This window comes from Mustela lutreola, chromosome 6 (assembly GCF_030435805.1).
Source record: "Mustela lutreola isolate mMusLut2 chromosome 6, mMusLut2.pri, whole genome shotgun sequence".
Classification (NCBI taxonomy): Eukaryota; Metazoa; Chordata; class Mammalia; order Carnivora; family Mustelidae; genus Mustela; species Mustela lutreola.
In genome coordinates, this window is record NC_081295.1 from 20,535,527 (window position 1) to 20,560,667 (window position 25,141).

The window sequence follows — 25,141 nt, forward strand, 5'->3', positions numbered from 1 at the left end:
TCCTGCTGCTGCCTGGGCTTTAATGAGTGTCCAATTAAAGAGAAAGCCCCAATCCTCTTTTCCTTTTCCAAAGACAAGAGACCTGAGATTGAAAAATACCAGGAACTAGGAAGTAGATGACGTAGACCCAGAATTTCAGAAGTAGTAGCAACAATAATAATAACTAATAATAATAATTTTTTTTAAATTCTCAGATTGCAATGCTGTTTCCACACATATCATTTTTCATGGATCTGCCTGAGAGCTCCCTTTCTTCGCACGGAATAGTTACAACACTGCTTAAAAGGTGCAAACCTGTGCATTTGCTTGCTTCTACTGACACAAGATAAGCTTCATATCTTTTTTGGCCTCAGACTTTCCAGTCTTCAGTGGCCTGAACAAGTAGACGAGCAGAGGGGGAAAACAGGCTGGCTCATACTTTCTGGCATCGACCCAATTTTCCAATCTTCAAAATTCTCAGCCAGTTTCCCTCTCTTCATCATTGCATTGTGCTATTTGAAAGACACAGTGGAAATAGCTATGGGAACACAAAGAAAGAAAGAACACACACCATGGGGTTAGCAGAGAGGAAACCCTCTTAATAGATTTCAAAAGAATAAATCCTGGAGCAATCCTGAGTCTTAAAAGATTTACCAGAAATGTAGGCAGAACTCCAAGACCGTGTTGCTGGAAAAAATTACAATATTGGGTATTGTAAGATAGAAGATAAGAAGAAGAGAGATTCCAAATGATTTAATGATCAAATTCATGTATGGCTTCTTGTTAACAAGGTCCTACCAAGAACTGTAAGATTCAACCTTGTTACCCTCTTAGCTGGAATAAATATGATGTAGTATTTGCTAAAGTAACTTATATTATCTTAGTTCTAAAATAACCGTATGTTTTCTGAGCATTTCAGGTAGCCAAAGTCTGTGCAAAGTAAAAGTTTTCCAGTGATTTTGTTTTTAGAGAAAAAGAGAGAGAAAAAGGGGTGGGGGCAGAGAGAGACAGAGCCTCTGAGGCAGGCTCCACGCCCAGCACAGAGCCTGATGCGGGGCTCCATCTCACAACCCCAAAATCATAACTTGAGCAGAAATGAGTTGGAAGCTCAACCAACCGACCAAGTCACCCAGGCACCCCTCCGATGTTGTTTTTTTAAAATCAGTAATTTCCTATCAATATATCACCTGGCCTGTCTTTTTTTTTTTTCTTTTGTTTTGTTTTAAGTAAACTCTACCACCAACATGGGGCTAGAAGTACAACCCTGAAGTCAAGAGTTACATGCTCTCCTGAGAGAGCCAGCCAGGCACCCCTGTCAAGTTCTGACTGTGCTTTCCCGGGGAATATTGAAACATGTAACTTGACTGGACCACAGCTGTATCCTTAGTAATTGTTCTCTGTCTTAGGAACTCGTGAGGAATGCATTCATAGCAAAGAAAGCACTAGAAATTGAACTATAATAAAAATCTACCTAAAGATGTCTCAAGAGAAATAAGTTGCATTCGGAAGTATGTTTTCTTTATTCCAGTGTGGGTTCTGACAGCATATAAGGGCTTTCGATATACACTCTGGATTTATTGGCTTTTTCTTTAAAGGTTGCAAAGAGAGATGCATTTTATGAATGTATGTAACCAATATATAAGTTTTAATAAACTTTAAGTTATATTAAAAGCTTAATAGCTTGGCTGCAAACCAAAAATCTTCTTCAGCCATTCAGGGTTTACTAGATTTTTGGTGTTTAGAACTCTGGGGGTGATAAAGCAGACAAAAGAGTTTTGTTTTGTTTTGTTTTTATAACTAATTAGTGAATAGATTTGTCTGAAATAGAGACTCAGCAATCCTATCTGCAAGGTCCCTGTCAGAAATGCTGTGGAAAATAGGCAGAGCAACAGAACATAGACAGATAGACTAGGATCAGAGCAGAGAGGCATCGTGGAAGAGGAAAAGAGTAGGGACTCAGCTGTCGTGAGATAGAGACTTGGCCAGACTCTATAGTTGCTTTCCCAACAGATCCCCTACCATGTTCTGATATTAGGAAGAGAGGCTTTGATAAGAAACAGTTCTGGCCTCTGTTCTGGGGAGAGATGACCTTGTGATCCCATTCTTTACAGTGGTATATAAGGGGAAATCTGCTGCGTGTTCCTGCTCTGGGTAAAAACAGAAGGTGTGTAAGAAGGTCTTTCTGTCTGGGTGTTTTCAGGCCAACCCAATCCACTCACCCCTCTGCCGTTTCTGGTGTTTGAATGTTGTGATGCTTTTGACCGTGACAGCCATATTGCAACCAGGAAAGGATGAAAAGCCAATATGTCAAGGATGGTTAAAAAAAAAAAAAAAAAAAAAAAAAAAAAAAAAAAAAAAAAAAAGGATAGAAAGAGCCTGGAGGGGACGCCTGGGTGGCTCAATTGGTTAAGCAGCTGTCATGATCCCAGGGCGTCCTGGGATTGAGTCCCACATCGGGCTCCTTGCTTGGCAGGGAGTCTGCTTCTCCCTCTCCCTCTACACCTTGCTAGAGAAATGTCAGTGTGGGACCCAACCTGTCCCCCTCTTGCCAGAAAACAGAACCATAACTGGAAAGGAATAAATTTTTGTTAAATGAGCAGTGGCGCTCTCTGCTCTTCCCCGTTCGACAGACAGCCGCATCTTCAGGTGTAGTGCCAGCCGCGTGCCCGAGACACAATGGTGAAGGTCGGAGTGAACGGATTTGGCCATATTGGGCGCCTGGTCACCAGGGCTGCTTTTAATTCTGGTAAAGTGAATATTGTCATCATCAATGACCCTTTCATTGATTTCAACTACATGGTCTACATGTTCCAGTATGATTCTACCCACGGTAAATTCCACGGCACAGTCAAGGCTGAGAACAGGAAGCTTGTCATCAATGGGAAGTCCATCTCCATCTTCCAGGAGCGAGATCCCGCCAACATCACATGGGGCGATGCTGGTTCTGAGTATGTTGTGGAGTCCACTGGGGTCTTCACCACAATGGAGAAGGCTGGGGCTCACTTGAAGGGCGAGGCCAAGAGGGTCATCATCACTGCTCCTTCTGCTGACGCCCCCGTGTTCGTGATGGGTGTGAACCATGAGAAGTATGACAACTCCCTCAAGATTGTCAGCAATGCTTCCTGTGCCACCAACTGCTTGGCTCCTCTGGCCAAGGTCATCCATGAAAACTTCGGCATTGTGGAGGGACTCATGACCACTGTCTATGCCATCACTGCCACCCAGAAGACTGTGGACGGCCCTTCTGAGAAGCTGTGGCGTGACAGCCGAGGGGCTGCCCAGAACATCATCCCTGCTTCCACTGGTACGGCCAAGGCTGTAGGCAAGATCATCCCTGAGCTGAATGGGAAGCTCACTGGCATGGCCTTCCGTGTCCCCAACCCCAACGAGTCTGTTGTGAATCTGACCTGCTGCCTGAAGAAAGCTGCCAAATATGATGACATCAAGAAGGTGGTGAAGCAGGCATCAGAGGGCACCCTTAAGGGCATCTTGGGGTACACTGAGGACCAGGTTGTCTCCTGCGACTTCAATAGTGACACCCACTCCTCTACCTTTGATGCTGGGGCTGGCATTGCTCTCAATGACCACTTTGTCAAGCTCATTTCCTGGTATGACAATGAATTTGGCTACAGCAACCAAGTGGTGGACCCTATGGTCCACATGGCCTCCAGGGAGTAAGAGCCCCCTGAACCAAACCACCACCCCCAACTAGAGCAAGAGGAAGAGAGAGGCCCTCAGCTGCTGGGGAATCCCTGCCCCAACTTATCCCCCAAAACACTGAGAATCTCCCAACCTCCACTCTTTTCATCCCAGACCCCCTGAAGAAGGGGAGGGGTCTAATAAAGTATACTGTACCCAGACAACTAAAAAAAAAAGGAGCAATGGCACTCAATTATGGAAATTTGAGGTTTATAGAGATATGGGTGAACAATTACAGGGGGAGGGACATAGTCATTTTTGAAATTATGGCCCAATATCCCACTTCCCCTCCTATTTTGGAAAGAGTCCTATCATCTGAGTTGGCTAGGGGCAAGGTCTTACCATTTTCCACAGCAGCTGAATAAAGCCAGATACCTGCTCCCCTCCTCTGCCTTCTTCTCTCCAACGGCCCCAACACCTGCAGTAGGACCCGCCTGCAGGATGCTGTCACCCGAGAATCTGAGTCTTCAGCAAGTGAGAGGAGAATGAAGAGACAATGTGGAATCCATCTCCAGGAGTGGTAGAAGTCCGTGGCCGTGGGACGGCCCCAACAGACCTCCGTGGCCATGGGACGGCCTCAACAGACCTCCCTCAGATGTGCTCTTGGGTGGTAATTCCCGATTCCTGCTTATCTGTTGAGCCTCCTTTTCAAGTCCTCACACTGATTCTATGAGATACCCAATATCCTTCTAATAAACTCCTTTTCTGCTTAAAATAGACAGAGTTTTTAATGCTTGTAACTGAGAACTTTGACTGATAAAGTAATTTACTTCTGTCTGTTCATTCTTTTCCTTTGACAACCTGACACATAGACTATTTGAACTCTTCAAAGTGGCGAGATAAATGTTATAAAATCCACATTTCATACAGATGTAGATCACTAAAGTAATTAGAAAGTTGAGACATGGGGCGCCTGGGTGGCTCAGTGGGTCAAAGCCTCTGCCTTCGGCTCAGGTCATGGTCCCAGGGTCCTGGGATCGAGCCCCACATCGGGCTCTCTGCTCAGCAGGGAGCCTCCTTCCTCCTCTCTCTGTCTCTGCCTGCCTCTCTGCCTACTTGTCTGTCAAATAAGTACATAAAACCTTAAAAAAAAAAAAAAAAGAAAGAAAGAAAGTTGAGACATTATCTTCTTTTCTTTAGGACTGTATCAGGCTATGACCAGAAAAATATCTGAGTCATCAAGAGCACACTCTAGGAGCTCTACCCGAGCAAACACACACACACACACACACACACACACATACACACACGTGCGCACGCGCGCACAGAGTTCCTGTTGAACCTCACTATGTAGGTCTTGAATGTCTCCCCAGGGATGGTAAATCAGGTTCAGCTCACCCAGTGATCAGGCCTAACCAACCTATGCCTGCAAACAGGGAAATCTGAGGCTTCAGATCCAGTTATCTGCCCCACAGTCTCAGCCACACAGGAGGAACTTCAGGCACTATCACTGCATGGAGTGTAGCCAGAAAATAAATACAAGTGAGTTATCAAGTCTGGTCAGAGTGGGAGGGACAGCTATTTAGGATGTGAAAGAAAGGGACAGGCCATCCTATGACAAGAGAGCCTCTCCAGTTAGACTCCTACAAGGGCTCCTGTAGAAGAGCTGTTGGAAAACAGATATGTGAAATCAAAAGTGTTTCCACTGGGACCTTCAAGGTTGACTTAGTCCCATACCCAGACAATGATCCAGGCCTCCTTTGGGGCGTCAGGCAAAGAATCAAAGAAGACCATCCTCAGTCGTCACCACCTTTCCCACTCTCCCTGTGGATTGGATGGGATATGGCCTCTCTTCCTCTGTAAGGCAAATTCTTTCTCCCTAACAGGCCCAGCTTGCCCAGTAATAACCCTGAGACCTTAAGAGCACACAGCAGAGGTCAGTGGACTTGGACACTAGAACCTCATTCATGATAACTCCTACCTATTTAGCCCAGTTTCCATCTTTTTAAAAGGGAAGGAAGCTGAGGAGCCACACACCAAGAAGGCTCTGCTGTGACCTGCCAAGAGGAGCAACTATTCAGACTGGGTAAAATTGAACATGAGAGAGCTGGAATAAAGTGCCACTAGAATCCCAGTGTCAGCAGCTTGGCTGGTCTTCTTCCAAAGGGGGGTCTGATACCACCTACTCCTACCCCCTTTCCTAAACTCAGGCCGGGGTGTAGTAGGGAGGGTCCTTCCCATTACACATGAGATTTTCCCAGGACCATCTATTGGCTATATTCTGAACATTATGGATTTTAAAGTATGTAGCTCTTTCTATAAGAACTTGATGATATGAGATGTCAGAAGCAAGAAGTTCATGGTAAACCAGGTGTACCAGGTACAGAGAGGTTAGCTCTGGGGCTAGTTTCCCAGCATCCTTCTGCTCTCAGAGTCAGTAAAGTTTTTTTGAGAATCATTCTGACAAGTGCCAAGGAGGTCCACCAGGAGCTAGAAGGGTGGATGTGGGCAGGTGGGACCAGAAGGTCTCTAACCCTCTTGGCCCTGGCAGGGAGGTTCTCCTGGATACACCCTTGTGGCAAGACTCCTTCAAAGGGGCAGAAATCAGCGGGGCAAATAAAAGATGGACAAAAGGGAAAATTAAAGTATAAGAGACAGGAAAAAGTTTAACTTTTATTGTTTCCTCTGTGAAATAATGGGTGCCAATACAAAAAGTTCAGAAAATTAAGAAAAAGATAAAGAAAATAATGATGACCTATAACTTGATAACTTGGGGAAAATCACTCTTAAAATTTCTATGTATGTACTTGCATGCTTTCTTATGAAAATTTACATTTATAATTTTAGAACAATGGAATATGTTTACATAAAAATACATATATAGAGACCCATATACACACATATTAATTTATTTTAAAAATCTCTCCACAAAAAAAAAAAAAATGCCATCACCATTATTTTCTTGACTTTGGAGTGTTCTATCATAGCATAGTTTATATACCCAATCTCTTACCAATGGACTTTTCTCAGTTGTTCACGATTATAAACAATGTTCCAATTACTCACATCACACATATATTTTTGCAAACTTGTTACATTCTTTCACAGAAGCAAAATTGCTGGGTCAAAGGCATATACTTTTCAAAATACTTTTCAGAAACGGTAGTAAACTGTCTTCTGGAAGTGCTATGCCAATTAACATTAGGGTGTGCTTATCCATTTCCCTACATCCTTTATGTCTTTGGCCAACTGTGCAGGGAGAAAAAACTATCTTTGCATTGCTTTGGTTGCAAGGGAAGTTGAATCCCTTTACATGTGTACCAGCCATTTGGAGATGCATTTCTTTTGCTTGATGTTTTTCAACTAGAGTGTTCATCTTTATTTTCTTGTTGATTTGTAAGAACTCTATATTCTGGATGCTTACTCTTGTCATATGTGTTGCTATTGAGATAACATTTAAGAGAACATTAAACCTAAATGTAACCATTAGGGGAGAAAATATTTTAACTAACAAAATCAAAAATAAGGAAAATGTTACTTTTAAAAGCAAGGAGATAAGAAATTCAAGTGAGACAAAATAAATAGGAAACTTTAAGGTAAAGAAATAGAAACATAAAATGGGAAAAATTAAAAGTAATACTGGCCATATCAAAGCAAAATTCTAGAACAATGCCTACATTCTAATTTATATAATACAATATATAATACATATATATAGTGTGTGTGTGTATATATATATATTTATATACAAATTTGTATATAATATATATACAAATATATATATTATATACAATATATATTATATACAATTATATACAATATATATTATATACATATATATATATTTGTATATAATACATACTATCCATAAGAAAATTTAAAGAAATCAGGGGTGCAGAGGCAATACGACTTCTCACAGGTAGACTGGGGACAGTGCCATGGACCTTTAATCATGGTGTCTGCAGACACCTGCACAGTAGATCAAAATGGGGAATAGTATCCAAATCCCTCATAGTACTCTATATACTTGTTCAGGCCATTAGCAAATCCTCCTGAGGAGGCCAAATCCATTTAAAATGACTTTTAAGAAGGGCAACAGATAAAAAGTTAGGCAAGGAAAGAATTACAAAAACAGGATGAAGCAGGTTAATCTGTCATTTTAATTGCATTGTCTGTTCTTTTTGTTCACTAATTAGATCAAGAAGCTATTAGAGTCAGATACTAAAAAGTGACTCTTCTTGAAGAAACCTTAAACTGGGAGTCGTCTTACCTCACCTACTCCAGGTTTCACATAAGATAAGCTGAATCCACGGTGGGATACCAAGGAGGTCCCTATCTTAAGAGTGGTTTTCCTGAGAGCACAGGACCGTTTATCTTTAAAAAAGGAAGAAGGTATGCATACACTGCTTCCATGCCCATTTAGTCTTCACAAAGTAGTATGAGATCAGTTTTACTAATCCCCTATTTTGTGTATGAGAACACAAAGATCCACAAAGACTAAGTGGTTTGCCTCATCAAGGTGCTGACAATGTGTGCTATGGAGAGGGAATCAGAAACTCTGCTATCCGATAGAAATGTCATGTGAGCCGCATATACTATTCAAAATTCTCTAGTAGTGGGTAGCTAGGTGGCTCAGTCTGTTAAGTGTCCGATTCTTGGTTTCAACTCCAGTCACGAGCTCAGGGTTCTGGGATCGAGCCCCAGCTTGGGCCCCCATGCCTTGAGCCTCTGGCCTGGGGCCTGTGCCCAACCCCATACTCTGCACTCTGCAGGGAGTCTGCTTGAGACTTTCTCTCCTTCTCCCTCTGCCTTTCCCCCTGCATGTGCTCTCTCTCTCTCTCAAATAAATACATAAATCTTTAAAAAATATTCTCTAGTAGCTACATTTAAAAATAAAAACAAATATGTGAAGCAAAATTTAATGATCTACTTTAGGGAACACAGTACATTCAGACTACTATCTTCTTAACATGTAATCCATATAAAAATTAATTTGATGCTTTACATTTCTTTTTTTTTCATGCTAAATATTTGAAATCAAATATGTCTTTTCTTTACAGCATATCTTAATTTGCACCAGACAGATTTCAAATACACAAGTACATTTCAGGTACTTAACAGCTACTTGTGGCTAGTGGTTGCCACATTGGACAGCCTGGTTCTAGACCAGCGGTTCTCAAGACGTGGTACCCAGACCAGCAGCACTGACAACACTAGGGAACTGTTAGAGGTACAGATTCTTGGGTCCCATTTCAAACCTACTGAATCAGACCCTGTGGGATTGGGGAACACCAATCTGCATTTTAACAAGTCCCTTCTGGTAATTCTGAAAAATGCTAAGGTTTGAGAACCATTGCTCTAGACCGTTGCCTCTCCATCCCAATTCAAATCGAGGACAGCCATGTCAGGCTAGTACTAAGGAAGAGGAGTCCCTTCTCTTGAGATCAACAATTCTTGGCTAGATGAAGTTGGTTTTCTCTTGTATGGAAATCCTCTAGTTCTTGTTGTGGTTCCATTTCTTGGGGCTGTGGAATGAATTATCAGACATGTAATTTAAACATGGTTTCACTTATCACTTTGTTTAAGGAGGAAGTAACACCCCACGGTAACTACCCTGTACGATCACCTTGAGTTTAGTTATTAAGTTCTCTTGTCCTCATCCATAAAATGGGGATCCTTTAATAAATGTTGCCAATTTCTAAAAAAAAAAGGTTTTCATTTATTTATTTATTTAGTGATCTCTACATCCAATGTTGGGCTTGAACTCACAATCCCCAAATCAAGAGTCACGAGCTCTTCTGACTGAGCCAACCACGTCCCCCAGGCAAATTATTTCAAAGTACTGTGTACAAAAAGAAGTCAGCAAAAGCGATTGATAGTTTTAAACTACTGTTAAAAAAAAAAAAATTAGTGGGCCGGAAAGGTAATATAGATTTTGAGCATAGAAGCAGACGCTAATTCACTTCTATTTCTCAGAACATTAGATTTGCTGAGGGGGGAGGGTAAGGTTCTTGCCAAAATCACTAAGAAGAATGAATCTGAGCTTGCCTTAAAGGAGAATTTTCAGTAAACAGGAATTAACTATAAAGAAAATCAGGAAGCCAAAGTGTTTCTTTTTATGAAGTTACATCCTGCCATAGAAAAGCTGGATAGGAAATAAAGACTGATGCACTCCTGACTGTATATGAAACTAGCTATTATTTCAACAAGGAAAATCTGAGCAGAAGCTCAGATTCCGTGAAGGAATAAAGTATGAGAAGGCTAAATGTCACGAGAAACCAAAGACAACCAATAGCTACAATTAAACATGATTTAGGGAAAATTTATACCAACAAATTTCTACTGTGATTTCAGATTCCTAAGTGGTCACCTGCCCTCTCCACCCCTCCCCCTATTTCAGTAATACTTCCTGCAGACTTTTGCTTGAAGATAAATATGCTTGAAGACAAATACGAAAATAGGAGACTAACAGATGAATCTTAATTTCCTCGTTCCCTTTATTATTATTAATATTAGTTGTGGGTTTCCACGGTTCTCCTGGTTTTTCCAAGTTTCTGTGATGGAGTTCTACCTTGCTCCGCACTCTTCATTTTGATCAGCAAAAACGTTTTCACCACTAACACTTTCCCAATTTATCCTCCCACCTTCAAATGAAAAGACACCAGAAAACCAAGATAGCCCTTTCCCAAGCCAGGTTCCCATGGTTTGGGGGGCGGGGCGGGGGGGGATGACAGATGCCTTTCTGCAGTGGCAGCTGCAACCTTCCGCAAAGCAGAAACTGCAGCTCACACTCTCCCCTTCTTCCCCCGCCCAAACCCACTACCTCGCAAGTCCACACAACCCTTAAAAGCACATACACAACTCCTCCAACCTCGCATCCCCCTCACAACCCACACCGCACGCACGCCAGGATGCCCGCTGCCACAGTAACGCTCAACCCACTCGGTGGCCCCACCCCTTTCAGCCCCGCCCCCGAGCCAGACACCAATGGTAGCCCGACGCAGCTCCCGACGAGTGCGTTGATAGGGCAGCAGGGACTGCCTCTCTCAGCGTGCGGCCCGCCCCGTCCTCACTCAGGGCTGGGGCTGGAGGGGCCGGAGCATCAGCGTGAGTAGCTGCGAGCAGCCGCGGCGGCGGCGGCGCGTTGTTGCAGTTGCGCCATCTGTCAGGAGCGGAGCCGGCGGGGAGGGGGCTGCCGCGGGAGAGGAGGAGGGGTCGTCGTGACCAAAGGCCGCCGAGACCCGCCCGCTGGCCGGCCGCGAAAGCAGTGGCAGGCTGCCCTCTGAGCCGCGCGTCCTCTTCCGTCCGGGCGCGCGGCGCTTCAGCCAGCGCACCGAGAGCTCTCCGGGCGCACACAAAGCCGCCGCCCGCGCCGCACCGCCCGGCGGCCGCCGATCGTGCCACAGAAGGATCGGGCCGCCGGGCCGGGGATACCCGGCGCCGCCCCCTCGGCGCTCTCGGAAGGCCCACCGGCTCCCGGGGCCCACCGAGGAGCCAGCGGAGTCGCCTCGGTCGCGCCGGTGGAGGGCGGGGAAAAGACCATGTGAATGGGCTCCGGAGCCTGAGAGCCGCGCAGGTAAGCGGCGGAGGATGCGTCGCGGGAGGGCGGCGGGGATGCTGCGGAGACGCCGGCCACCCGCGCCCCCGCGCTGCGCCGCCCCCGCCGCGGGGCCCCGCGCTGCAGTCTCCCGGCCGCCGCCGCCTCCTGGGCGCCCCGCGGGGCTGCCGGGGAGTTGCCCCCGCTCGGAGTCTTCCCGCGGCCGCGCCGGAGGACACCTCTGCGGGGTGCGGCCCTGAGGTGGCTCAGGGATGGGGGCCCGTTTCCTCGCCTGCGAGCGGGCGCGGGGTGAGAATGGGAATTGGCTGGGGGGCGAGGCTGGCCCAGACTCCACCCTCGCCCTCCTTTCGGGGGCCCCCCGCGGGGACTCGGTCTGTGTGTGTTGTTTTAATGTCAGGGATGATGTAATCACTTAATAATTGATGCCCCGTGCTGCTTCCCTCCCCACCCCATCCCACCCCACCCCACCCCTGCCCCACTCCTCCACCTCTTGGCCTCCTGCGGTCGTCGCTTTCCTCAGCGCATCCTCCTGCCTATTTCTGGCACCTCCCTAGCACTTCCCCCATCCTCCCCTTCACTCTTCCTGTGCCGCCACCCACCCAACCTTCCCCTGTCCCTCGTGCTGTTGCCTTCGCTCTTCTTCCTCTGCCTCCCCACCCCTTCTGCTCCCTCCAGCTCCTTTCTCCTCCCTTCCCTGCTCGCTGGATTTCCTCTCTACTTCCCCAGATCGATGGCTGGTTTTTGTTTGGTCGCCTCCCCTGTCTTATCTCAGTGGCCACAGGCAGAGGGGACTGGGCCAGAAAGAGGCCACCGAGGCTGGGCCCAGACGGAGATTTGCTGGGACTCAGAGAGAAGAGGGATAATAAAATCACCCTTCTTGCCCCTCCTCCCCTTAATAAATCACAGAGACTCGCCGGGTGTGTGTGTGTGTGACACAAAGAGCCCTTTCAGTGCACAGAGAGGAGACGCACAAAGTACCCAAGGATGGGCACGATGATTCTTATTTCTCTGCACTGGGGCTTCCCTTTCTCTCAGATAAAGCAGTTGATTTTCTCTCTGAGAGTCTTTCCTGCCACATTTACCAAAAAAAATAAAAGGCCTCAGATGCTGCAGGGTGGCAGGTGCTATCATTTTCCTGTATTCATGGACCCAGTAGTGTTGACTGGCAGCTGCAGTATTTCTTAGATTTAAGGGGGGAAATGAGTCCAGCAGTCTTAAGAGTTGCTTTCCTATCAAGGTAGCCCTCCTCTGCCTTGTTTTAACCTCCTCTCTTTTGGGGATAGGTACTAAAGAGCTGGGGAAGGATGAATTGGCCTTGGGGGGCAGAAGAATTTTGTTTCTGAATCAGATGATGAAATTCGTGTTTGATAAGAGTGAGGCAGCCAGACTCCTTCTCTGAAGTCTAAGAAGTGCTGAAGTCTTGAAATGGAATTTTGTCTGCCCAGTGGTGGTGTTTTACCCTTATATTTAAACAAGTTTCTGGGGCCATCAAAACCAGCATAAATTGGTATTTGGAAGACCGCTAGAGACCATGTCCCTTCCCCGCTTCAGGTAACCCCACATCCTTCCTCTCACCACCCAAGCGATGGCAATACTTTCCAGCCTTTGTGCTCTTTCTCCTGAGTCCTGGTCCCATGGGTACTGTGCTTGCAGATGAAGGGACTCACAGACTTTTGGAGGAAGTGGTTTGTTAACTATCTTGGGTTTGGGGGTACTTAACTATGAGCAAAGGATATAGAGAATCTTTTGACAGAACTTTGAACCATCTGTTTGGTGTTCCTCTTAAAGAGGAAATGTTAATGTAAATCTAGAGGCTTAATGTTCCATTTGTAAGCCAGAGACTGTTACATGCTTAGTTGATAATGTGAAAACTTAGTTTAAATCCATTGATTCCTAAGAGCATGGCTCCTTGACGGTTGTAATAGATCTGCCTCAAGTTTGTTCTTCAAGAATTTTATTAGAAAAGAGTTATGATTCATTAAACCTTTACTTCTGCACTTTCTAAGGACATTCATCATAGAACTTTTTATATTTAAAAAAAAAAAAAGCAATAAGGTTAATGAGCATACTGTAAAAACAAAGGGCTGTTTGTTTGATGCCAGACCCAGGAAGGAAAGTCCGTGCACAATAAGCTCACACTGTGTTGACCAAGCTAAAGAGACTTAATGATAAGGTTGAATGTGAACAAATGCACACTCTGCTTTCTGTACTTTATGCTTTGTGCTGGGTCTGGACTCTCCAATCCCATCTGATTTGCTTGGGTTCTATTTAAGCTTTAGGGCTCAGCTCTAAAGTCTTTGATGCTTTCTCCATCTTCCCCTCCAAACAAATCACCACGCCTCCAATTTTGTTTTCAGACTTCAGCAGTGGGCATTATGTTTGGCATGTTTCTGCTTCCATCATTAGTTAGCACATTGAGAGAAGGAACCTGGTCTTACTTAATCCTGTTTCACTAAAGTCTTTGGTATTCACTTAGGTCTTTGGTATGTGCCAGGCACCTGGATTCATTAAGCTAATGTTAGCAGCTATAACAAATAGGCCTGTGAAAATGTAATGGCTCAAAAGCAATAGATACTTCTTATTCCTCATGTAGTAGTCCACTTTTTAAATGCTTTGGCCTGGAAATGACACCCAACACTTCGATGCATGGGCTTCTATGCTTCTATGAGGGCTAGTTATGTGGTCACATTTAACTGCAGGGGAGCCTGGGAAATACAGGATAGCCACTTGACTAAGAAATAAAATCAAGAAGAAATGTATTTTGGGCCAGCAGCTTTGTCATATGTTGCCACTCAACAAGGTGCAGTTATTTCCCTCAAGGACTTTGCAGGCTGATGAGAATTAAAATATCTGGAAACCTGGAGCCTGTACCTATCATTGCTTTATTCTTTTGATTCCATGGGGTCAGATCTTTATATTTTAAACGTGTTTCAAAAAATTTTTGCTTTTTGTCCGTTCAAATAGCTAGTTTCCACTCAGTGATTACTTTTAATACGGTGATCTTAGACCTCCAGCGTTGACTTTGAAATGGTTCTTTTACTCCAGGAGCATCTTTCTTGGCCCAGTTTTTTTATTTGCTGATTTAAAGACTCCCAAAGTGGCTAGGAGGATCCTTAGAGATCACAGTTCTACCTTGTCTAAATTGAAAGGGGAGAGTAAGAAAACTGCAGAGGAGAAATTTCTTGCCTTGGGGGGCCATGCTAATGGGAAGGGAGCCCCGGCAGGCCCGTCCTGCCTGGGTCCCCTTCACCACACAGCTGCCCTGACTTGGGGGCCATGAACCCTACCCTGCATATTCCATGGAAAGTAAGTGAGCTTCCAGACCTCCAGGAGCAGGGCAGACTGCTGGTGTTCTGGATAGTCTCTGTTTTCCACAGGCCTCCAAACTGTTGGAGCAATGCATTCTCTACTATTCATCGTACTTAATAATCCACATATTTTTCTATAAACAGTTCATTATATTCATCTGATCTGCAAACATTAGCCAAGTGTGTTATTCTGTGCAAGGCACTGGGAGATAAGGTCATGAAAATGAATGCTTCTGCTGTCCTTGCTCTTCAGGGGCTCACAGTCCGCTAGAGGAGATAAAAATAAATAAATAATAGCTAACTTTTTTTAAAAATTTTTTATTTTTTATAAACATATATTTTTATCCCCAGGGGTACAGGTCTGTGAATCACCAGGTTTACACACTTCACAGCACTCACCAAAGCACATACCCTCCCCAATGTCCATAATCCCACCCCCTTCTCCCAAACCCCCTCCCCCCAGCAACCCTCAGTTTGTTTTGTGAGATTAAGAGTCACTTATGGTTTGTCTCCCTCCCATTCCCATCTTGTTTCATTTATTCTTCTCCTACCCCCTTAAGCCCCCATGTTGCATCACCAATTCCTCATATCAGGGAGATCATATGATAGTTGTCTTTCTCTGCTTGACTTATTTCGCTAAGCATGATACGCTCTAGTTCCATCCATGTTGTCGCAAATGGCAAGATTTCATTTCTTTTGATGGCTGCATAGTATTCCATTGTGTATATATACCACATCTTCTTGATCCATTCATCTGTTGATGGACATCTAGGTTCTTTCCATAGTTTGGCTATTGTGGACATTGCTGCTATAAACATTCGGGTGCACGTGCCCCTTTGGATCACTACGTTTTTATCTTTAGGGTAAATACCCAATAGTGCAATTGCTGGGTCATAGGGCAGTTCTATTTTCAACATTTTGAGGAACCTCCATGCTGTTTTCCAGAGTGGCTGCACCAGCTTGCATTCCCACCAACAGTGTAGGAGGGTTCCCCTTTCTCCGCATCCTCGCCAGCATCTGTCATTTCCTGACTTGTTTATTTTAGCCATTCTGACTGGTTGTGAGGTGATATCGCATTGTGGTTTTGATTTGTATTTCCCTGATGCCGAGTGATATGGAGCACTTTTTCATGTGTCTGTTGGCCATCTGGATGTCTTCTTTGCAGAAATGTCTGTTCATGTCCTCTGCCCATTTCTTGATTGGATTATTTGTTCTTTGGAATAATAGCTAACTTTTTTTTTTTTTTTTAAAGATTTTATTTATTTATTTGACAGAGAGAAATTACAAGTACACTGAGAGGCAGGCAGAGAGAGAGAGAAGGAAGCAGGCTCCCTGCCGAGCAGAGAGCCCGATGTGGGACTCGATCCCAGGACCCTGAGATCATGACCTGAGCCGAAGGCAGCGGCTTAACCCACTGAGCCACCCAGGCGCCCCAATAATAGCTAACTTTTATTGAGTGTTTACTATGTGCCAAACAGTGTTGAAGTTCTAGTCTTGACAAAGACGATATGAAGTGGGGTTGGTTATCCCCATTTTACAGATGGGGAGTTGAAGCGGGGAAGTTAAGTAACTAATTAAGATCATATAGTTACCAGGTGGTAGAGTCACAATTTGGGCCCATTAGTTTGGTTTCAGAGCCCTTGCTCTTAGCCATTAGACAAATACTATATATGGATATAGTGATATTAATTAAAGTACTTCATAAAGGGGGGGTGACTAAATGCTTTGGAAATTGATACTTGTAGTTGTTGTGAAGCAACTTCATATTAAATAAAGTTAAAAATGGGAAAGCAAGGCAGGTTGATAGTGGAAGTACTTCTACTCTGTATGATTTCTATTTTAGGCTGGATCCTTCTGTGGGCCGCAGACAGGTCTGTGTTTGTGAATTGTCCCATGTATTTACTCTTCCAACAGCATTCATTCATTGTATCCATCATGCCAGACCTTGCTCTAGATGTTTCAGGTGCAGAGATGTGATCCTACCTGAAGGAACTTACCTGGATAAAGGAAGTCTCTGACCACTGTGATTCTAGGGTCCTCACAAGAGCAAGAGAACATACAGAAGGGAGCAGAATCTCTGCAAAGAGGTGGGAAAGTAGGGTAGCCAGGCAGGAAAGATTGGAGGAGGTATCTTTGAGATGAAGAGTAGGAGTCAGCTAACAGAGTGTTGTCAGAAGGCCATTGCCCCAGAAGGAGCAGCCCAGAAGGCAAATGCACAGACCTTCTGGAAAATTGCAAGTAGTTCAGAGTAGGTGGGGGTTGTGGAGAGATGGACAGAAGAAGAAGATGGGGTTAGAGGAGGAATTGAGAATGTTCTTGTACCTACAGTTGACCTTTGAACAACATGGGTTTGAGTTGTGTAGTCCACTGACCTGCATTTCTTTGATAAATACAGTACGGTATTGGAAATGTATTTTCCTAATGATTTTCTTAACCTTTTTTCTCCAGCTTGCTTTACTGTAAGAATGTAGTATATGATATGACATACAAAATATGTATTATTTAAATCTTTATGATATCAGCACCCTCAACAGCAGGCTGTTAGTAGTCAGATTCGGGAGAGTCAAAAATGATACATGGATTTTAGACTACATGGGGATCAGCACCCCTAACCCCTGTGTTGTTCAAGTGTGGAAATGATGCTCTGATATAATTTGTATTTTATAAGAGAGCATCTGGCCACTGTGTAGGCTGCTGCCCAGAGGCAGTCAGGACCGATGCAGGGAAGGTAGTTATGGAAACTCAGATGAGCAATAGATGAAGGTCCACATGGAAGGAATGGAACAAAAAAGAATAAGAGGGGGTGAGACAGCATATGGGGGGGATGCAAAAGAGGGTTCCTGAGAAATTAGGTGGAGAGACACATGCAGGAAGGAATACAGTAAGACAGGAGAGGGCAGGGGATACAATGATGATTTTATCAGGGAGTTTGGGCTTTCAGGTCGATGTGTGTTGAAGGCAGTTGAATAGATGGGTCTGGAGTGAAGATTGGGACTTAAATATAAGCTTATTAGTAGCAAATCAGAGACTACTTGTAACAATGGATGTGGACAGTATCACTCGGGACGTTTGTAGGCGGGGCTGAGGGAGAGCCCAGGAATGAAGGAGGAAGAGGAGCCAGGCCCTGAATGGGACAGGTACAGCCAGAGTGTTGAGCAGGCCCAAGGAAGAGAGGTGTTCCTGATCCCCAGGAGGGATGGGTTATGCCCCAGAGATTAAGCAACGTTAAGAATGGAAAGTGTAGTTTGATTTAGCACCAAAGGTCTCAGAATCTGGCCAGAGCAGCATCAAGGGATTAAGGAATGGACGTCTAAAACTTTGCCGCTCCCAGACCAAGGTAGAAACCTGTATCAGAACCGCAGAACATAGAGCCATAAGGGACTGGAGATCATGTACTCCAACATGTCTGTTTTACTTACGACGAAAAATGAGGCCGAGAGAGGCCAGGTAACTTGTCCAAGGTGGCGGAATCACCATGTAAAGCCAGTGGCAAGCCTCTCGGCCCAGGTGAGGGATGGGTCAAGAGCATGGACTCCGGTGTTGTCCTGGTTCCCCCTCCGGCAGTGTGACCTGGGCCAAGTTACCTAAACTCTCTGTGCCTCCTTTTTTCACCTTTAAACTGGAGGTGATATTTCCTACCTCAGAGCTTTGCTGTGAGGAATCAGTGAGGTAATAAATGTAGAGCACTCAGAATAGGCCCCACACATAGGAAAATCTGTGAGTTTGCTGCAGCTGTTTCGTGTGTGTTCGCATGCGTTTGTGTAACATGTATACACACATGTAACATGTATACATACAACATATATATCCCTTAGGGAAGGGAAAGATATATTGTCTTCATAAAAGGAAATTTTGAATATTTTAGAAAGCGATTTGGGTATTGTCAGGTCCAGGTTAAGAATTACTGGAAAGATGCGAAAGTTTATATAGTATGACTGAAAACAGGATATTTAGCAAGTTTTCTTAAGAAATGCAGAGCCGTTTTTATTCTCGAGGATAGAAAAACATAAAAGCACTTTGAAATGAGCCCTGTGAAAGGGTTTCTTGGTTTTAGTCAGATAACCAGAATTTTAACCTATTTACAATGTAAATCCCTTGAGTTTGACTTCAAATGTCCTTATACTTCCTGAAGGTAGAGACTGCAGAGCAGAGGGAGAAAGCCTGAGTTATGACTCTCAGACACTTGGTTCCTCTGAGAAAAGGGTGAGTTGGATTATTCAGAAACATGACTTTTCTTTTTTCCCCCCAGTGTTTCTAGTTGAGCAAATCTAATTTTTAGCTGCTAAAACACATGAGTAGCCCAAAGAGTATTACCCGAATGGACTTGGGTGACATGCAGGACAGACAGCCTGGGCGTAAGTGGCACTCTGGACTTGATTAGAACACAGTAATCCTAGAAGGATATAAATTGAACTGGATTTATGGTCTAATAAAAACGTGGGAAGAAAAGATAATGCTTACTGACTCATGAAACTTTAACAACATTCGTAAGGCTCTGAGTTGTCGTAATGTTTGGATGCGAGCATTTCCCCATTCATCTCAGCACTTCTAGGATGACCTGTGGGAGGCCACACTTCCGATGTGAAGCTGACCTGGGTCCTTCCTGGGTGTTTTTAGGAAGTGGAGATCATCACGTATTTCTGCCCTTGTAGACCTGTGATCTCAAGCAGCACCCTGTTGGTTTGGGCAAATATGGATTGAACATCTATTAACTATGAATTTAGGGGAGAAAAATATACAGTATGGGAAGGTCTTAGCTCATTTCTTATTTTAACTCATAAGGCTTTTTCTGAGGGCTACTTATTTCTGGCCTTGTGATAATGCAAAAAAGCATGTAGCACACTACAGCTACTCACCCCTCCTCAAATATACCATAAAAATAATAATACCTACCACTTTTATTGCACCCCGGAGGCCTTGTTAAGTTCTTTGCATACAGTAATTTACTTAATTGTAACAACTCTGTGAGGCAGGTGTTATTATCCCCATTGATCAAATGGGAAGACTGAGGCTCAGAAAGGTAAAGTAAATTGTGTGTTGTCACACAGCTAATTACTAGAGAAGCCAGGCCTGTCTGGCTCCTAAGCTCATGCCTGCTTTTGCTCCAGAACTGTGGTTCCTTGTTCCCTGCCTGCTTTCTAAGGTCTTTGCCTTTGCCTTGCAGTTGCTTCGGTGTTAAGTGTTGGAGGTTGTAAAGACACATTTACCCACTAGTGGAAACCTCACTCCTTCATTGCTCCATTCAAGACTACCTTCTGGAAGCCCTGTCTTTGGTCCTGTCTCTGGGCCCGCATGGCGCTTGGTTTCCTCCTCATCACAGTCTGACTTAGAAAGCAAAACACTGGGTGAGAGAATGGGTGGATACTGGTCTTTTTCACTGACTTGTGAGCTCTTTGGATGTCAGGGACTATATCCAACTCTTGGTTGATTGGCCAGCACCACACCCAGCATTATTCCATGATGTGCTATCATTATTATTCCCATTTAACAGAGGGGGAAGCTGATGCATAGGAGGTAATTTAGTCAGGCTCACATGGCTAGTCCCCAGCAGAGCTGGAAGCTGAACCCAGGCGGTCAGTCCGACTCCAGAATCTGGGCTCCTAACACTAAGTTTGTTCTATCTCTCAAATGAGATTGTAAACTATAAGGATGGAGACAGCGTATAATATTACCTCCGAGCCCAGTACACATCAGCCCTCTTGTTCTTCCATCCACCCTGGCGGAACAACTACAGAAAATCTGATCTAGGTCTTAGCTCATAATAATCATAAGGAGAGAGTTTAGGGCCATGATTACGCGAATATCTCTGAGGATCTTCTAGAGTGTATATTCCCAAGCCCTCTTCTGACTCAGTGGTCTGGGGCAGGTGGGGTTGAACGCTGAAATCTCTTCTGGATAGGAGAATGGCAGGGGGGGAATGAACCATCAGGAAGGTAGCTAGCTTCTGAAAAACAAGGAGTGAAGCAAGCATAGTGAGTCTCGGCCACATTGATGAGAGCAGGCCGTGAAGTGGTAGAAAATCATCAATCAGCCAGAGCAAGCCACCGCCCAGGGGAGGCTGGGGATCAGAAATCAATCACAGGAAGACCACTTGCTTTGTATTTTTAAGATTTCTAAGTACCTGCTCCTTTTGAATGTGCTGGTGGGATTTTATCTGATGAATTTAAACACTTTCATTTTTTTTCAGAGCTTCCATCTTTGAGGTTCCCAAAAATAGTAGGCTTTTCATGGAGTTGTATAAGGATTCCATCTGCTTTATACCAAAAAGTAGGGCTTTAATGGAAAATTAAAAATGAGCCAGATCGCCTTTCCCACAACAAAGCCCAGGGCACTTTTCCCAATCCTTTCTTCTTTTAATCCCCAGAAAAACTTACTGAATCTGTATTTCTATGAGATCTTCCCCCAACTCCAATTTAAATTCTACTGAAAAGGCAAATAAACACTGACAAGTTTCTTCATTTCCACACATTGTCATATCTATTAAAAGCAATAATGGTTTCAAATATTGTCATTTGTAAAATTTGGTTTTCATTTCAATTTTCATTTTATTCCAGAACTGTGATAAGTTGCCTGTAACTAGGCACATGCACACAAAGATACTTGAAAAGTGCTGATTTCTCTTAAAGCTTTCTCTTATTTGCTCTCAGAGTTTGGAGGCTTTCACCTTTCATTGTGGAGTTAATTGTCTAACCTATAAATAGAAACAGAGCACCTCATTGTTTTCAGATATAACAGCTGAGTTATCAGTGAACACTAACATTCTGTGGTTCTCTATCTTCTGTCATCATGTCTTACTTGAAAATGTCAATCATGTGGCTGTCCTTTATATATACCTTTGCCCAGGGGCGCCTGGGTGGCCCATTGGGTTAAAGCCTCTGCCTTCAGCTCAGGTCATGATCTCAGGGTCCTGGGATGGAGCCCCGCATCAGGCTCTCTGCTCAGCGGGGAGCCTGCTTTCTCCTCTCTCTCTGCCTGTCTCTCTGCCTACTTGTGATCTCTCTCTGTCAAATAAATAAATAAAATCTTAAAAAAATATATTTCTATATATAGCTAGATATATCTATATATCTAGATATATCTACCTTTGCCCAATCTATATTCCCTTAATTTGTTATGTCCTTCCGGCTTTCCCATGGTTTACAAATCACGACTACAGTTGCTTCACTCCTATACCTTCTAAATTGAGTGAGGAGATGTCGATCCATGTGAAATGGATGTGCTGGTTGGTGTAGACACTGGTTCTCTTGCCTCTTTCCTTTACTAACAACCCAGTGAATAGGAGAAAGGCTGCATTCCTTAGACTGGCCCTCAGTGCCTTCCACCATCTCCACATCTTGGTCATACGTGGCTCACTTCATTCACCACTACACTAAGACTTGATTAGCCAGATGTCAGTCTCCTGTCTCATTAATACGAAATTTGTGTCCCAGCCCTTGTTTTTCTTTTTGGGAACCCTTAATCCTTCTTTCCCCCTCAGAATTCTACCCAATTTTCAAGGCCCAACTGGAATTCCAGCTCTGGGAAGAGTCTCTAATCTCCTCATCCTCTTGCATTGAACATTTGTGAGCAGTTGTCTTCTAATAAATGATGCCTTAATGCTGTTAAATTCTCATATGAGGATTCCAAGGTGCAGAGAAATTTTGTGAGTTATGCAAGGTCATCCATCCAATAATTTAGTTTAGGCTAGAATCTAGTCTCCAAGAAATTTATGTGCTTGTGTCCTGTTTTCTCAATAAACTGTTGGCCCCACGTGTGCAAAAGTGTTCTTTACTGCCCATCTCCCCTTTTTGTCCCCTGTACCATGTAGCACGATGTCATTCATAGCGCGGATACTCCGTGGATGTTTATTCAGACAAGCCCTGGATCAGGGCACTGGAATTTGTGGGTGGTTTCCCGACCATATGTAAGGCTAGGCTAGCATCTCCTTGGATGCTGAACTTCTGTAATTTCTGTTGGCACTGGATTCACTCTCTACCAATCTACATGGTTTAAGGTCAATGATTGTCCCAGACTGTTTCAGGAACCACTGTCATATTTTGAGAATGATATATGTTTAAAGAGCTTTTCCTCATAATCTTGACTTTTTGTTAAAAATTTAGAGTGGTCAAGGAAAGTGGGGTGCACCTGGGAGGCTGAGTTGGTTAAGCGTCCAACTCTTGATTTTGGCTCAGGTCACAATGGGTTGTGGGATCAAGCCCTGCATTGGGCTCCGCACTCAGAGGGGAATCTGTGAGAGATTCTCTCTCCCTCTGCCCTTCCCCTAGCAACCCCTCCTCTCACACACACACTCTCTCTCTCTGTTGTGTGCTCTTGCGCTCTCTCGCACGCTCTCACTCTCTTGCACTCTCTCACTCACACACACACACACACAAATATTTTCTTAAAATTTAGAGCAGTCAGGGAAATAGTTACTCCTTTGTCCTCTGCCATTAGGCTTTCATCAATAAGATTTTCACCAAAACCATAGAGATTTACCAACAGTGCAATGACATCCAAGACTCGGGGAAATGCAGAATGTTTCAGGACAAGGAGGGAACTGGGAGACTACAGTAGTGGATGGTGGAAGTGGGATGAGTGCAGAATAGCCACCAGTGTGGTGCCTGGAAGCCTGTGAGGACCCGTGAAGGTCGATGTCCATCCATTCCTGCACCTCGCAAAGCAGCATTTACCTGAGTCCCTCAGCCACGTGACACCCAGCTGTGGCTGTGGGAGTGCCTTCCTCTCCATGTGTTAATTTTATTCACTTGGTAGTATCACGATCTGGAAAATCTCCTAAGTAGGGGGGGGAAATTTCCATGAACTGAAATGTCCTACAAAGTAATGACTAACACCATATCCCAACGAGAGCCTCTACATATCCTTCAAAAGAAAGACTAAAAATAAACCTTAAAAATGTTTTCCATTAGGGTTATTACTCAAGTCATTTCTGTAACAAAATGCACAACAGCACAACTGTCAATGTTTGTCAAAATGCACTTTCTCCAAAATGCATGTGATGTCACCACTTCGTGTATTTATCCGGTTTGCTCGTATTCAGTCACTTTTGTGCACAGCATTGTCAGTGTTGTCCATTTTCAGTAGCATGCTTCCAGAAGGCTGAAAGCCCACCTTCTTTAATTTGCTTTGTGCTATATAGTACTGCACTGAACTGTGCATTTATTAAAAGCTAGCTGATTATGATTCTAAGCTTCCAAGCTGGGAGGTCTTACAAATGTTTTCAGTACTTCCAGAAGGAAATGCATCTTGAATTTTTCTTCTTGTACGTAGTACATTAGGTCCTCTGTATTGGTAGATCCTCAGAGTCATGTTTAGAATCCGGATTTTGGTTGCACAGTGTTTCAGGTTCTGCCTTATGTTCTACTCCTTGGGTGAAAATGCGGTGATGCCAACTTCCAAATCCTGTCCAAAGCATAGGTAGATAGTGTGCCATACCACATGCTTCTTTTCATATAAGTGTGGTTGCCCATATAATTCCCACTCTCCTGTAGTCATCGTCCAACAGATTGTTGATTTCAGACTGCTAAGCGTTGGAGGTGGTTCTCTAAGAGGCCAAGAATTGCTCAGTGAAGGCCAGTGATGTGTGGCTGGGAAGGACCTAAAGGACTACAGTCTAATGAACAAAGCCACATGTGTCTATGGGTGTCAGTAGTTCCAGGGAAGTTCTGCTTAGTTTATACCTAAGTGCGATACAAGGTGGATTGGCACTTGGAAAACTGCAGCCCCAAACATTCTTTGATTGTACCTTGGCCTAAGTATGCTCCAGCCTGGGAAGGTGTTAAGAGTTCCTGATCTTGGGTGCCCAAGGCAAACTGCACTGCCTTCCCTATCTCCTGTCCCTAGCTGTGACCGAGGTTCTGTTTGTAGGGAATGAAGTATCCTGGCCTTCACTCCCACAGTAATGCTCTTGTGCCTTGTGATTCAGAACTGACACGTGGGAAGAGCCCTGCTCTGTGCTCCCCACCAGGACGCTCAGCTGGGCTTGCAGAACCTCCTACATGATCCACTAATGAGAGTGAAGTTGGTGAGACTGGAGAGAGAGGGGATAATGGATCAGCAAAGAGTTGGCAGGGGCGAGATCATGATGTACTGGCATAGAAGGAGCCTTTGTATTCGTCTTCTGTGGCTGCAACAAATCACCCCAAACTAGATGACTTAAAACAACAGAAAAATTTCTCTTACAGTTCTGGAGTCCAAAAGTCTTGAAATTAAGGTGTCACTAGAGTTGGCTGTTTCTGGAGGCTCTGAGGGAGATTCTGTTCCATGCCTCTTTCCTAGCTTCTGGTGGCTGCAGGCAGTCCTTGGTGTCCCTTGGCTTTTAGACCATCACTATAATTTCTGCCTCCAATACTCCTCTGAGTGTCTTTGCATGCCCTTCTCTTATAAGGACACTTTTCACTGGATTTAGGGGCCAACCTAATCCAAGATGATCTCATCTTAAGATCCTTAATTATATCTTCAGAGACCTTTTTTCCCTATGAGGTCACTCACATTCACAAATCCCAGATGGGCATGTTTTATAGTGGGAAGGGGGCCACTTTTCAACCCACTATTGCTCTCAAATTAGCAATAACTTGGAACGAGAAAGAACACATGGAAAGTTCTTTGTAAGTTTGAATGCCTACTGAGGGGAAGGCACAGTATTTTACATGTGTGATTT

General features: G+C 44.3%; 2 protein-coding genes across 6 annotated transcripts in view; both read left to right on the plus strand.

Annotated features, from left to right (window-relative positions):
* Positions 1-2,588: 2,588 nt before the first annotated feature.
* LOC131833493 (glyceraldehyde-3-phosphate dehydrogenase-like) lies at positions 2,589-3,670 on the plus strand. The gene has a single exon (XM_059176821.1). The coding sequence runs from the start codon at positions 2,656-2,658 to the stop codon at positions 3,655-3,657; it is 1,002 nt and encodes a 333-aa protein (XP_059032804.1). The 5' UTR covers positions 2,589-2,655; the 3' UTR covers positions 3,658-3,670.
* A 7,014-nt stretch (positions 3,671-10,684) lies between these two features.
* Positions 10,685-25,141, plus strand: part of FYN (FYN proto-oncogene, Src family tyrosine kinase) — a 209,934-nt gene continuing 195,477 nt past the window's right edge. For all 5 annotated transcript variants that reach the window (XM_059176823.1, XM_059176822.1, XM_059176827.1 and 2 more), the window contains exon 1: positions 10,685-11,194. The gene's annotated coding sequence lies outside the window, so the exon portion shown is untranslated. The remainder of the gene's footprint in view (positions 11,195-25,141) is intronic.